A 14,797-nucleotide genomic window follows, 5' to 3' on the forward strand; every position below is an offset into this window, starting at 1 on the left:
TGTAACTTACGATGATAAATTAGGCAATACAAAAAACGTTTGACCACCGCCAGCCAGTTCTTGACACATCAGGTGAAATAGCGAATTTATTCCCATTTTGACGCATCAAGAATGCCGCTAACAAGCGAGTAGAAGCTCTACAAACATTGAGGATGGTTCGAATATTGTGGTAAATAAAATGTAACCAAGTTCAGTGAGTGCTAAAACAAATTTCTGAGAGTTACTACTTCTAAAAGGCAGTAATAAGCAACTCTAGATAACAAAAACATGAACTCAGTTTTGTAATTATTTTCATACTTTAAAACAATATAATGCAGCACTTTTTTGGTACCCTAATATTATCGAGTATTGAGGATCATTCAGGCAAATTTTAATGAAATTCGATGATGATGTTTTTTTTAAAATCCAAGTCAAAATTGTCACTTTTTTGACGTTTTTGAACTTCGGCCAAATTGGAGGCCATATTGAAAAATATCTGTGAAGTGTAGAACTACAAAACTTGCCTAAAGTGAGTAAAAGTGGCTGGAAAATACTGAGAAAAAGATGAAGTGCGGATATCTTTAAGCATCTTGCCCTGAGGCTGCCCTGAAAAGTGCAACTCTTGCACCGAATAGCTCCGGAAGCGAAGTTTGGGATTTTTCATTTAGAAGATTGACACTGCCAAAAAAATTTTTTTTATTTGTTCGTATAGTACATGTTGCAAAGAGGTAACAGAAAAATACATATGTGCGGAAAAAAAGTATTGTGCATGCAGTGAGGCTCCAAACTTGCAACCTTGCGAAGTGGCAAAAACGACGTTCTCCATCTTGTGTGACATACGATTTTTTTCCGAGAAAATTAGGAAGTTTCTTGCAAAACTAAGGCTCATTCCTTGGTGTGGACACATTTGCCCATCAGATATAAAAATTGCATTGAAAACAAAAAATGGTCATGGGACCTCGATTACCGTTCTTATCTGAACATGCCCATATATATATATATATATTTCCCTATAGCTCAGCAAATAATTAAGTTTTTTTACCGAACTTTTTAAATATTCACTGAGGACCCCCACTATGATACTCAGATTGGTAGAGCACCTTGACAAACCACCGATCGAGTTCTATGCTTTACGATACGTCTCACGTGGTCCTTTTTTCCGGGTGGCAAAGGAGGCCCGCGAACTATGAAAAAAGCCACGTGACGGAGCGCTTGCGCAGTGCTATGGTGCTGCTCTCAAGCGTGCGTTCGTTGAACGAGGTTGGCTGTATTGTGACTGGCGACAAGGAAGAGGCAGGGCGTTTTTTATCTCCTTGGAAGCGCTCAGCCAGCAGCGTGCGTTTTCGCCGTCATCCAACGACCGCCGACCTTGTTCGTCGACCGCACTATATATATATTTTTTGTGCGCACTGCAGCTTCATAAAAACTTACTAACTTTCCCAAAACAAATCCTGGACTAAATTTCAAAATACTACTGACGTGAGTCCATAAATCACAGGTAAAAACAGTGTACAAAAAGGTCATAATAGTACAAGAACAACGCATGCTTGAACAGGTTCTGGGAACATAGAGAAAGTTAAACACGCTTGGTAACTAGTTTTCGAGCACTCGAGCCACTGACGATGTGCGAGAAGAATTGATAGTCAAATGGTAAGCTCCAAAACGCGGCTTCTGTTTTATGTTTTTTTTCCAGTGCAGCCTGTTCTGTGCTACCAGCGCGACGTAATAATGCCACCTGACAAGCTCGCAAGAAATGTCACGTTTTCGAGCGGCGAGTGCGAATAGCGAGCGCGTACACCTGCACCTGCTCGCGCCACGCGCTCTGCGCGTGGCATATGAGCTCGGAGCACCACACGCGCCACCATTAGCCGTGTGGGACGGGCGGCTAGCTCGCTTTGAATAGGCTCGGCGTGGTCATATTGGCCGTCGTTTGCAAAGAAGTGCACATAGAAAGTGTGGACATGCGGCGGCTACTGGAGTTTCTGAAAGCATAGGCATAATGGTGCGCGTGCTTCTCTGCGCCTTCCCGTCGAGGCCAGAGGTGCCAAGGATCATTTACGTGACGGGGATATCAAGGCTAGAAAGCCATCGTTAAACTTAGGTCGCCTAGTGGTTATTCATATTGCACAAATTTTGTGGCAATGTGATACCTGCAAGCCCACGCACGAATGTCTCCAGCGTGGCACTTCAGCCAGCAACGTGGAAAGCTGCCATGGGCTACTTGGTATGGTTCCAATGAAAGCACTTGCCCTTTTCTTTTCACCGTGTTTCGTCCGTCGCGCTGTCACAGAGCGATAGACTTCAGCGAGGCTTGTCACAGTCACACTTCCAGACCGCTCACGCGTTCGTTCGCCGCGCTGAGTTTTCACGCGAAACGAATCATGAGGCTTGAGAGCCGATGCGTTATCTAAAGACTGCGTTGCTTAAGGCTTGCAGCTCAACTGACCTCTGCAAACATCACACGCTTCGTACCTGCTCATTCTGTCGAGCATTGTTAATGTAGGGGCGAATAGGACATGTGAAAATCTTTTCATGTGCTGCCGCAGTAAAAGATAGGCCCGCTCCTGGCGCGTGCTCTCATCATACAGATTCCACTTTCCTCGCCCACGCGAGTACCCCCGACTGCTTTCTCCAGCAATTAGAGGTCGTACGCGAGGCGACATGCGAACCCCTGAGCTTGGCGCAACTGGCCAATTGCACTGCAGACGGCCCGATCAACGCCGTATCTCGTTTCTGCACGCGCACAAGAGCTCGTGTGCAGCTTTTTTATAGCGCGACCTCTGGATCGCTGTTGGTGGCGCACCGTCCTCACACTATCGGTACAGGGTCTTCTGAAGCGGTTTCCTCTCATACTGTGTAAGGACGCACAGTGAGCTAAGTTTACAGAGTAATGAATAGCGCTGGTTGTGGATATGGCGCTAATCCATTGTACTATTCTGCTCGTGTAACAAGAAACCGCAGTGTAGGCCATGACAGGATCGAGCCCGTGGGAGAACTACGAAGAAACATCTTCTTAGGTCAAGTGAAGTGCACTTAACCATAGCTAGGCCCACGACATCGATACCTGGGGACTCCTGCGAAAGGCGTGTTTATATAGTATACCTGCCGGCTTAATAGGATGCAGTCAATTTCCTGTGTGTAAGAACGTGGTGCGCACTGGTATGCAAATGCAGCAACTGTCTGAAACGCTTTAGGAATCTTCCACAAATCAGGAGACCATCCTCCTTAGTCCAAAATAAGGTTGCCGAGAATGTGCCGTTACGCGAGTTCGTCTGGCATTGCCATTTACCAGCACAAGGACGGGACAACCAAAGAGGCAAGGCAGGACAGTGCTTTGTCTTGTGTTATCTTGTCTGTTCGGTTGTTCTTTCTTTGCGCCGTAACATAGCAATAAGCCATTGTAAGGTAACACCGGTTCACCGAGTAGATTGTTGCGTATTTGAACACGTAATATGACGCTATTAGTAAATTGTAAAAAAAAAGATATTATTCGCCAGTGAAGCGCTCTTCCTTTTCATTAGCCGACGAATCAATTCGTCGGCCAGACAGCCTACTAAGCGATTCCTTTCTCTGTTCAAACACCGAAACACGATTTTTACTGAATGCATAATCACAAACAACGAGAGCTCTGAGCTTGGAGACGTGCCACTGCGCTTTTGGTCAGACGCTAGGTGCAAGCGCATTGTTTGTCGGTGAATTGTGCTACGATTCAGCTGGTTGGAAGTTTAGCGCCGTCACGCGCTTACAGTTGTATAACGTAATTTTGCACGCAGCTAAAGTGACTATGTGAGACTTCACATACGGGGGAGAAACTATAGAGAGCTAGGTAGTGCAGATTGCAAAAAAAATTAAAATAAAATAAATAACGCAAAGGAAACGAGAAAGAGAAATGAGGAATAAAGAAGAGCAGGATACCAAGGGGACTTATGCAGTGCGTAAGTCCTGCATTAATGAAAGCTCGGCATTTTCCCAGCACTAGCAGCTCTCAAACGCGACAGCACTATACACCAGACGTTGTAGTGATGCTATTATTTAACGTATTAGCACTTTCTGCAACAAGAATAAGTTATTAAACCTACCTTCAGAGCCACTCTCGGCAATTAAATATTTATAGGAATACAATTGACTGCAGTGCATATGGAAATGTTTAAACATGGTTATCCGAATTATGAACTGTATCACTACCGAAGTTTTATTTCAGTAGTTGCAAGCGAGGCACGAAATTATAGTGAGTGCGCAACGGGGATGTCTTTGGAGTAAAACCTAGGTCAACCCGATCGCGAGCCCTTCTTTTCACTCTTTCTTTTCGCGTCTCCTTCTCTGCCGCAGCCGCGAACCTACCATACAAGTACACTTCCCGTCCAAGGGGGATGCACTACAACTTGTCTGCAGTGATTGAAATTGAGTTCACGTTCCGTGCGTAAACTTGGCTTTGATATACAGCGCTCCACAGCAGGTAGCGTCGCGAAACAACGCGCACGCTTTGCCAACCATACTTCGAGGGCATCCACGTGACGTGAAAACGCTGTCTTGCAGGAGCATAGGCTGACAAAAAAAAAAAAACGAAAGAAATAAAAATAAAAGGGAAAGAAAGTAGGGTCTCGCTTTGCGCCTTGCCAGTGCATTAACGACTGCGCCACAGCACCAGCAATGCCTCAGTGTATACTCTTCGGCGGGCCAGCGCGCCTTGAACTTCCGCCCTTCCAATCGGCGTACTGCTCTGCAATGCTGAGCAGGACTGGCTTCGAGTAGGGCAGGTTCTGGACAGAAGCTGTCTAGGCTAACGGGTTCTCACTTTTCGTTCGCGTGCTCCGCATATTAGTGGCGTCTCGAACGAGAAACTTTCCTCCACCGCTCACCGGTCAGAAACTACGATCTCAGAGCGGATGCTGCTGCCTGCATGAGCTGCCGCCTGTGCCACATACATACCTGAGCAGCCTGCTCTTGCAGCACGCAGTGCATAGCTACAAAATTTTTGCTGCTGTGTCCGCAGGCGTCGTACACAGGTTCGCGCAATTCCGTCTGCGGGAACTCCACAAAGCAAACTCCTATCCGACAGTGCCAGCGTCCGCACTATGCCCGTCAGCCCAGGCCAGCGTTACAACAGTGAAACATAAGACCATAACAGGTCAAAACGTAAATATAGGAACTTCTTATTTTAATGTCTGATAATGAATTGCTGGTTAACCTTCCGACCCGTCATATTTCCCTACCGCTGATTTTCATTCAGTTTGGGAGACCGGTTTGATACTGTAGGAGTCAAGTAGCTCAGTCGAGTGTTCTGTTTTGGGTAAGATGTCAACCACGAATTGGAGCACGGTGCTGCAGACTACCATATGCGTATAGTACGGCTGTTAAGTATTCCTGCGCCGAATCTTTCTCCTTGGAATATAAGTGTATGTTCGCTTTATATTGCATTCTATTTAAGACTGCCCGAAAGAAAGCGTGCTATGGGTGAATTACAGTTTAAGGTAGTATAAAAGCCATTCTTTGTATTCTGTTTTTCAACGTGAGGGTGAGACTAGTTTACTGTCGTTGTGATATGATGACAGGAGACGGGCAGACTGCCTGAAAGACAGTGCCTCCCTCAGTTATTCGTGTCATTATCCTTATTTTCAGTGATAGGGTTCCCATACACGCAACATAATGACAGCTTTCATCCGTTCAGTCTCATCTTGTAGCAGTACAAGAAAGAAACAAGGCATTGCAAAAGTTACTTGCGGCTTTAGTGCTCTTGCAGCTGAATATTCACTGTCATGCCTTTGTGTGCTCCGAGATCCAGACAATATGATGATGCACCCTAACTCGGCAAGCCGCACAGCCTGTCACACTAGGAGTAGAGGAAGATAACAACGCATATTAAAAGAAAATTTGAGCTGTTATGACATCGTGCAAAAACGTAAATACTTAAATCGGAACATCGATCCGGCACATAACTTCATGCTGAGTTGGCATCTCTAGAACAAGAAAAGAATACCGGCATTATTATACCAGCAGAGTGCTTAAAAGGAGTCGAGGGTGAACTTCACACGAACGTTCACCGTGTCAGTGTGACTTGTAAACATCCAATGACTTGTGTTGGCGCTCATCAAATTCGGCTTGTGCAGTTTTCGTTTAAGAAAGCTGGACCCGTATTCACATAGTAGTTTTCACACTAGAGCAGATGGTAAGAAGGAGCGCCGGCTAATCAGTGTGGACAGACCATTAGCTAAAGCGGCTTATCAATGACAAACATTTCTTACGAACAAATAGCTTTCTGAACTCTGTTCACGGTTTCTTGCTATACCCGATATCACCGAGATACAATAGCGCAGAATCATGAGTCCCATCAATAGAAGGCACGCTTCACTTTATGCCGAAACAAGAGCATAAGGAACGCTCTTATATGTTCGTGGATTGGCAGGTGAGTCACCTAGTACGATACACGACGAACATATATGCGGATACAATACGCCCAAATTAGCTACGAGAGAAATGAAAAAAATATTGCAATTTGCGGAAAACCATGCTCCATCACGCTAATATATTTCGTTGAACATAGGAGCCAGCACTCCTTGGCGAAGAAAATTATTAGGGTTACTTAGGCAAACTACCAGCGCTTCGTCTTAGCGTTAGCACGTTAGATACCTTCCAGTTTTGTGCACCGATGACGTCCTCTCTCTTCCTGCTATCTTTGTAGCCCTCGCTCCCCTCCTGTCGTAAGAGTAGAATATGGATACTCACGTCTGGTTAAACTCCTTGCCTGCACTCATGGGTATTTTGCTCTCTCTCCGTTCTGTACATGCACCCAGTAGGAACAGAGGACTAGCTAGCGTATGCAAAGTTGGAGGGCTGCGCTTAGCGCTAACATTAAGTTAAATCATTATGTAATCCTCCCGCTGGACGCTGGCTGCTACTGTTCATAGAGATCGCAACGAATCGCACAATGTCCATCGCTGCACAACGCCTCACCTTCACTGCCTTGAAATCAATTCACCTAAAACCATAACCAAGTGGTTTTGCTTTTAGGTGGCGTTCAATTAAGTGTTCTCCATCACCACTTCTTATAAATGAGATGATCAACAGCACGAACTCTGCCACCAGCATTGTTGCGCATTTGCTTTGACTTATTAATTTAAAGCGAAGCATTCTTTGCGAACCCTCGCAGACTTTCCTGACCGTTGCTGCTGGGCGATGTTGCTGTGTAGTTGAATAACCTATACTTAAAAAAAAATTCAATTACGAACCGGATGATCAGATCGCGCCTCGTTTCCCCCTATGCTCTAACCGATAGGCCCCAATCGCACATATATATATATCTATCACGCCAACTGTTAAGGTATTTCTTGCCCGCCATGCGTCCTCTTACCTCTGCATTTACGTCGTCATCCTTGGCGTCATCCTCAAAGGTGCACCTGCAAAGGCAAGAAAAAGAAAGGAAACAAACTAAATGAGCCCACTGAAATCGCACGATCATACATATCAGGTTAAAAACTTGCTAAGCGCATCGACACAAATCTGTACAAGCAGTGCGCCAACAGCACTAATAGAAACTACTTTAAGTTCAATACGCATCTTGACTTCACGATAGAATTCAGTGTGATAAGAAGTTGCTGAGGTTCTTGGACTCGCTGAATGAGTAAACGTTCGGGAAACGCACGAGTCTTAAGTTCTAGCTGTAAATATAAATAAAGTATTATTACCTATAAATAGTTCTATAATTGTTTGCAAAAATAACAAAAAATGTAATAATCATTTCAGAATTTAAATACTCTCAGCAATAATGTTCGCTGTGGTTGTTCATTCACTTACTATTTGAATTCTTTTGGTGTGTGTAAATATACAAAGGCATGCGATATGTATGTGTGTATACAAAAATCTTCGTATGAATATAGTTGCATAATAAAAAATAAACACGCACATGAAAGGTATGTTCAACGTATATGTGTACTTCATACATTATGTATGTAACATAGGCATGCGTAGACATAGATACTGTTGTTATAAAAATGTGAAATGGGTATAATCTGTGTGCTTTTTTGTGTCTTTTGTTTATTTGTTTGTGATGAAAGCGTGAATTTTATCTTTGCCTAAAACCGCTTGCCAAACTGTAAAGAGTCAGAGGCCTTGGTCAGGCATTTTAAGCCTTTAGCATCTGCCCCCCTAGGAGGCTCTGTATTAGGTCTGTTGAAAAATAAAGCATTCATTCAAACATTCAAAAAAAAATAACACGGGGGCGTTCTGGTTCACGCCATCCATCGTGTTGAATGGCAGGCCTCGGAGATAACCTCGGTGAGGCGGCGTCGTCTGGACTATGACAAAGAGCTAAATGATTAGATAACAAAAAAACAGAAAGGTTTCAGAATCTGGGCCCCAGCTGCTTCGTATTTTTACGTACCGACCTCTCTGATATCTCTCTCTCTCTCTCTCCCCAGACGCACATAAAAAATATTTTTCTGAATTCGTATCCTGAAGAAAATACAGCTTACCATCTATTCCAAGAACCATAACGTTCAGGGCTATTGTTAGGGAAAGGACGGTGGAAAGAAAGAGTATCAGTCCAGTTTCCTTGTATGTATACTTACCCTGCTCGTCTATACATCTAGACGCCCAGTGGGTCCACAAACTTATCTTCTGCTACACGGCTCCTGTGTCATAAAAATTGGCCGCTGGCTCGCGTATTTGTTGAAAGTTGACATAACCGTGCTACAACGCCTTGAGGGCGTTATAATGCGTGAAATATTTTCTTTCTGATGCGCTTTCCATTGAGGAAATAAACATCTGTTGTTCTCTACGAAATATACACAAAGATATCTCTAGCGTTTGCCTTCATGTACGTAGGCTGAACGTTTCCATTTTTCTTACGGAAATTTTTGGATTATGGTCCATTTTCTGAATCCCTTTGTGCCTAGAAATAAATTTCTCAATTCATGCGGCTGCTGTGAGTACATGATTGATTTTCGCGAGTTTGCGAAAAAAACAGATAAATAATAATTACTGGTGCACAGGAATAAGGAGTGTATCTGGATGTTGGTTGCATCGGTGGCTGTTATTCAATCTCAACGTCTTTCGTTTTTTGGCAAAGCCTAGAAGACTGCTTCGCCAAACGAGGGATTACCATCGCCAGCATTACCAACTTATGCCTGACTCTACTATGAATCCTGTTGCTGCAAAAACTGCACTGACTCAAACTGCAGCGTTAGCTCGGTTCGACCGGTGAACTTGATCAAGATTACATGTGCGGTTTGATAAAATATTAAAAAAAAACATTTCTACTTTGCGAAAAGTCGAGAAGAGGGCTGTATCACCAGCTTCACATAAGAAGCGCCAAATTTATTGTAAGACAAGCAGTCAGAGATAATGTCGTTTTTGCGCCAACGCAGGACTAGCTACTCTGGAGAACAGTAGTACAATAGTCATTGATGAACTACATAATTCACCACATATGTATATAACCATTTTTATTGAAATTTGGATGCATGCCGCAACTGTAGAAATAAAGTGCGTCGATGCTCAATGTAAGTACAGTTAGCGGGAATACTGAGGTTAGCGCCAGTTTGAGACATATCTCGCTTTCACATACGAGGACATACCATTGGCATTCAAATTAATACCAACAGGTCTGCCTAAAAACATTCGAAACACCTACTGGAACACCAACGTAATTTGTGACCAAAGTTTGGGGAAGCACATCTCGGAACTGATGCGAATCTGAGTTTTCCTACTAAGTGACCATGCCTCGACCGAAATTCGAACAAGCAGCCAAGCAAATAATTATATGATAGATATGTAATATTATTATGTAATTAGAATGTGACTAATACGCTACCACCCCTATATTAATACGCTACAGGAAAAAAGGGTACTGCGCAGCCTCTTGGTTCTTGCTATTTGAAGAACGTAGAATATGTCATAAGAAACTCTCAGTAGAAGAACTGCACTTGGTACCTGTTTCTGGCCTCTACAATTGAATTCACTTACTAACACCTTCAGACAAACGACCTCAATTAGATCAAGTGAAACAAGTAGAGCTTGCGAACTTGTGCTACCCAACTGATTCGCCGCGAAATTGACTCCCAAATTCCTTGGTTAAACTTCCTTAAGTATACAAATGTAGTACCGGGTAAAAGCGGCAGGAAAAGATGTAATAACAGACGACTGAAACAAAGATGGAGGAGATAGCACGCTTGAAAATTTTTCGGCCTTTATACGAAATGTCTCACAACTTCAAGACTTCCAGAGAACTGGAATAATGGCAACATTAGACTAATCCACAAAAATGTATACGTCAGATAATGGAAATTTATAGGCCCATTAGCTTACTTCCAGTATTGTACAAAGTATTCACGAGGATTACTTCTAATAGAATAAGGGCAAGACTTGACCTCAGTAAACCAAGAGAACAGGCTGGCTTCAGGAAGGGATACTCTACAATGAATCGCATCCCTGTCATCAATCAGGTAATCGAGAAATCTGCAGCGTACATTGTACCTCTCTTTATGGCTTTCATGAATTATGAAAAGGCATTTGATTCAGCAGAGACACCAGCAGTCATAGAGGTATTATGTAATCAAGGAGTACACGAGGCAAATGTAAATATCTTGGAAAATATCTACAGAGATTTTACAGCTACCATGGTTCGCCACAAAAAAAGTACAAAGATACCTACCTATAAAGAAAAGGGTCAGGCAAGGAGACGCAATCTCCCCAATTCTATTCACTGCGTGCTTGGAAGAAGTATCCAAGCTGTTGAACTGGGAACGCTTAAGAGTAAAGATCGACGGCGACTACCTCAGCAACCTTCGGTTTGCAGATGACATTGTCCTGTTCAGCAACACTGAGGACGAAATACAACAAATGATTGAAGGACGTAACAAAAAGGGTGTAAGAGTGGGGCTGAGGATTAATACGCAGAAGACTAAGATAACGTCCAATAGCCTGGCAAGTGAACAAGCGTTCAAGATCGCTAGTCAGCCTTCGGAGTCCGTGAAGGACTAAGGACTACGTTTATTTAGGTCAATTACTCACAAGGGACCCTTATCATGATTAGGAAATTTATAGAAGAATAAGAATTGGTTGCAGTACATACGACAGGCATCATCAGATCCTGCCTGGAAGTGAACTATTATTATTAAAAAGAAAATAATCAATGCATTCTACCGGTACTGAGATATGGGGCTGACTTGGAGGCTGACAAAGAAGCTTGAGAACAAGTTAAAGACCGCGCAAAGAGTGATGAAAAGAAGAATGCTAGACATAATATTAAGACACAGAACGAGAGCGGTATGGATCAGAGAGCAAACGGGTATAGCCAACATTCTAATTGACATTAAGAGAAAGAAATGGAGCTGGGATGGTCATGTAATGCGCAGGTTAGATAACGTTGTACCATATGGCTACAGAATGGGTACCAAGAGAAGGGAAGCGCAGTAGAGGATGGCAGAAGACGAGGTGGGGCGATGAAAATAGGAAATTCGCGGGCACAAGTTGGAATCAGTTGGCGCAGGACAGGAGTAATTGGAAATCGCAGAAAGAAGCCTTCGTCCTGCAGTGGACAAAAATAGGCTGCTTCTGTTGACGGAGATAATTAGCTAAATCAATAAAAAAAATTAATGCAAACGCTGTCCAAGTCGATGCGTAAACGTTCTCCCAGACAATGATGCGGCGAAGAAAGACCCACTAGATACATTCCGAGTAAAGGTTCCAACGAGGTGACGAGTGACAAGAGCAGGCACGTACCCAAGGGGGGGGCCACGGGGGCCCAGCCCCCCCCCCCCTTCGAAATTAAGCGAAATACCCCCCCCCCCCCCCCATCTCTCCGCGCACGCCACCACTCCTCACACACATTTCTAAAGCACCGAAAAATTAATCTTGTGACTTGGCAGCTATTCTGCGGTCAACATTTTGCTGCCTTTTTCACTCCTTTTTGATGGCGGTAGTTATCGGAATCTCCTGGGGTGTGAAGAGCAGTTTTTTTATCCATTCGGTGTTCGCGCGATTAAATCTAGATACGTTCAGTTGTAACCATCTATTCAACGATCACGCGCATCGCTGTTCCTTCGTAAGATAAACTTTCTGTGTTTAGACTGAGCTAGAGACCAAGAAAGGGATTCGGTTCGTAGTCAGCTGGTCCGTATACAGTGGAACGAGTTGGGGCTGGAGAAAACATCAGTTGCATTCAACTTTTCCTTTTGCTTCATTATTTCCTCGAGTGACGGCTCGCCACGACGCTTGCAGATCCTCGAAACCATAGACCCTCGTCTGTACATGTTATATGCTGTAATTAACATACGATGTAATAATAATAAACTGATTTGATTTGATTTGATACGGGTTAGCTACGGTGCGAAATAAAGTATTGCGAAACAGCGCCCACCAGCAAACACTGCGGAAACCGTTAAACCCATAAAGCAATATACCTGTCACCCGTTACCGCGTCTAGGTTTGTCCTAATTGTACAGCACTTTTCGTACAAAATTGGCAACTGGAAAGAAGAGTCGCAAGGAGTTGAGAAGTTAAGTGATGCACTAAGGGAGACAGCCAAGGCAACAGCCAAACAGGAAAGAAAGGCGAAAATTAACAAATTTAACCATTGTTTGTGAAAATATTTGTGGATCAACATCTTCTTATTTAACCAGGAAGTAGAGAAAACGCGGCCGGAACTGGAGAATAATTCCGTGTGTGTTGCATGACGCTTCCACAATTATCAGACGAGCCGTCTGACGTAGCCACTTCTCTGCTGTGCTAATGTGGGTGTTTTTCTCACCTTCCGCGGTGGGCGCAGTACGTCTAGAACCGCAGCGTCCTGCGCTCTACACGGTTGTACGGGAATGGTGGCCACGCATCGTTACACAACTTCCCAAATAAGAACACGAGTCGGTTTTGCTGTTTAACTTGGTAGAGCAGTAAACGAGAGATAAAAAAAAACTGTGATTGTTTCGCAAATATATATATTTCTCTATAGTTCTTCCAGAGCTAATTCAAAAGGCGCTACTATAGTCGGATACAACTTTAGAAAAAAGGGGGCGTTTACTCCTCCGAGGTGGAGGCGCACGAGCACCCACCAATGGGCGCGCACTCTGGACTAACGTCATCAGCCGGACGGCCGGTGAGCCCGCCGACAGAGAAGGTGGCCGCCCGCGCTTCGAACTGGGCGAGGTTGCGTCAGCTGCGTGCTTCAGCTCCTCATCATAGTGAATTCCAGAACTGTTTGTGATGGTCTGTCATGCCGGAAATATTACTACGAGCTTACGATGCGGCATTTTCTGAGCCGTGATCCGGCGAAGGAACATTGCAGCGAGCATCTCTGGCGCTGCGCTGCGCTACGCTTTGACTGAAAACAGGATCCCGCGGCGACCGCTACGAACACACATCCTCCGTGTTTGTTCCATGTTGTTTTATTTCACTGCCGAGGGAAGTTACGACGAGAAAAGTTTTCCAAAGAATGATGCGTACTGTCAGCGGTGGGTGTGTTCGTGTAGTGTGTCGCTGCGTTTTTCGACGGACAGGGTGAAGTGATGGAGCAAAACCATTCTCAGGAGAAATCAGAAAAGTGTGCGCGCATGAAACAAACTTACGAGTGTCTCAACAGAAAATATTTGCAGGAGAAGCCTCCAACGCAAAGATTTGTCGCCGTCAACTTAGCGTGAACGATCATTGTCAGCAGTGAGATAGCCGAGCGTCTAGCGACGGTGTTCGAGCGCTGTGTAGCGCCGTCGATTGATTGCTGTCCACAAGTGCTCGCTGCACGCGCAAGCTGTAGAATGCATGCTGTGAAAGTGTGAAAACACAAACAAAAAATGTAAATTCTATGCTATTTAAAACTAAGAGTATTTATTTAAAACGATGAATGAAGAACTTTTGGACCTTCCTGTATCGACCGTATTCTCGCCCCAGGTTTGTAATGGTTGCGATAAACGCATTGTTTTATATAAGTACTTTTTCAATAGCAACTGATTAATTTTAAGCTTGGAAAACGAGTAGTAGATACGCCATGTACATGTAAACAAGCTCAAAAGCCATGCAGAGCTGCTCTTTCTACTTTTGTCACTTGCAATGAAGCTAAAGAGCAGACGACGGGCAGCGTTGTAGAAGGCACGGGGTTATTTTTCTGTCGCTATCCGGCATGTGCGGTAGCACATGAGAGCTCTAATAAACGAGTCAATCAAAATGCAAAAGTATTTATTTATACGGAGAATTACGCGTTTCATGAGCACGATTTTTCGAGCGAGACTATTTTAGTCGCGGAGGCAATCGGCTGTCGCGCTTCGGTCATCTGGGTGGGGCCTCCCCTTTTCTAAAGTTCTAATTTCTAAAGTTGTATCCGACTATAGATATCTTTATTTTGCACTTTCGCTTGATTACTTGTTCTTCAGAGTGTTCTTCCTGCGCTTCTTCCATGCCTGAGTCCATCTGACTCAGTTCCTTGTTTGCCAAGTAAAGGGGAGGTATATCTCGCAGGCTTACCTGTGAGTTACACTTTATTTCATTTCTCTTTTGCGGGATTATAAGTCATTATGGCGAATGGTGGGCATTGTTCGCATTTGTACTAGTAAAGGTGCCCTGCTCCCTCATATGCATAGAAAAAATACCTTTCGTTGCCCCCTCCCTCCCTCCCTCCCTCCCATGAAAAAAATAGCCTGGGTACGTGCCTGGGCAACAGCATTTTGAGATAAGTCGCTTCCCAGAAAAATAGGTCAGTTTAGATACACATCCAGCACTACAATGCACCATGCACGATTCCAGGGTGATTCCCGCGTGTCCTGACCCCCTCCCCCATAAAATGTATGTGTGCAGTGGCAGCTGCGGCACGTGACAAACTCATGAAATCCTTCCCCGA

The 14,797-nt window shown here is 44.2% G+C and overlaps 1 protein-coding gene across 7 annotated transcripts in view; it reads right to left on the reverse strand.

Annotated features, from left to right (window-relative positions):
* The window catches only part of LOC135917073 (uncharacterized), a 485,430-nt gene that overhangs the window by 42,626 nt on the left and 428,007 nt on the right, over nucleotides 1-14,797 (reverse strand). For 4 of the 7 annotated variants that reach the window (XM_065450566.1, XM_065450564.2, XM_065450563.2 and 1 more), the window contains one exon: nucleotides 7,328-7,373. In XM_065450566.1, coding sequence (XP_065306638.1) covers nucleotides 7,328-7,335 — 8 coding nt within the window. In that variant the 5' untranslated portion in view covers nucleotides 7,336-7,373. Of the gene's footprint in view, nucleotides 1-5,700; nucleotides 5,810-7,327; nucleotides 7,374-14,797 lie in introns of all 7 variants that reach the window. The other 3 variants (XM_065450570.1, XM_065450569.2, XM_065450568.2) reach the window with 1 other exon arrangement.

Source organism: Dermacentor albipictus, unplaced genomic scaffold, assembly GCF_038994185.2.
Source record: "Dermacentor albipictus isolate Rhodes 1998 colony unplaced genomic scaffold, USDA_Dalb.pri_finalv2 scaffold_19, whole genome shotgun sequence".
NCBI classification, from domain to species: domain Eukaryota; kingdom Metazoa; phylum Arthropoda; class Arachnida; order Ixodida; family Ixodidae; genus Dermacentor; species Dermacentor albipictus.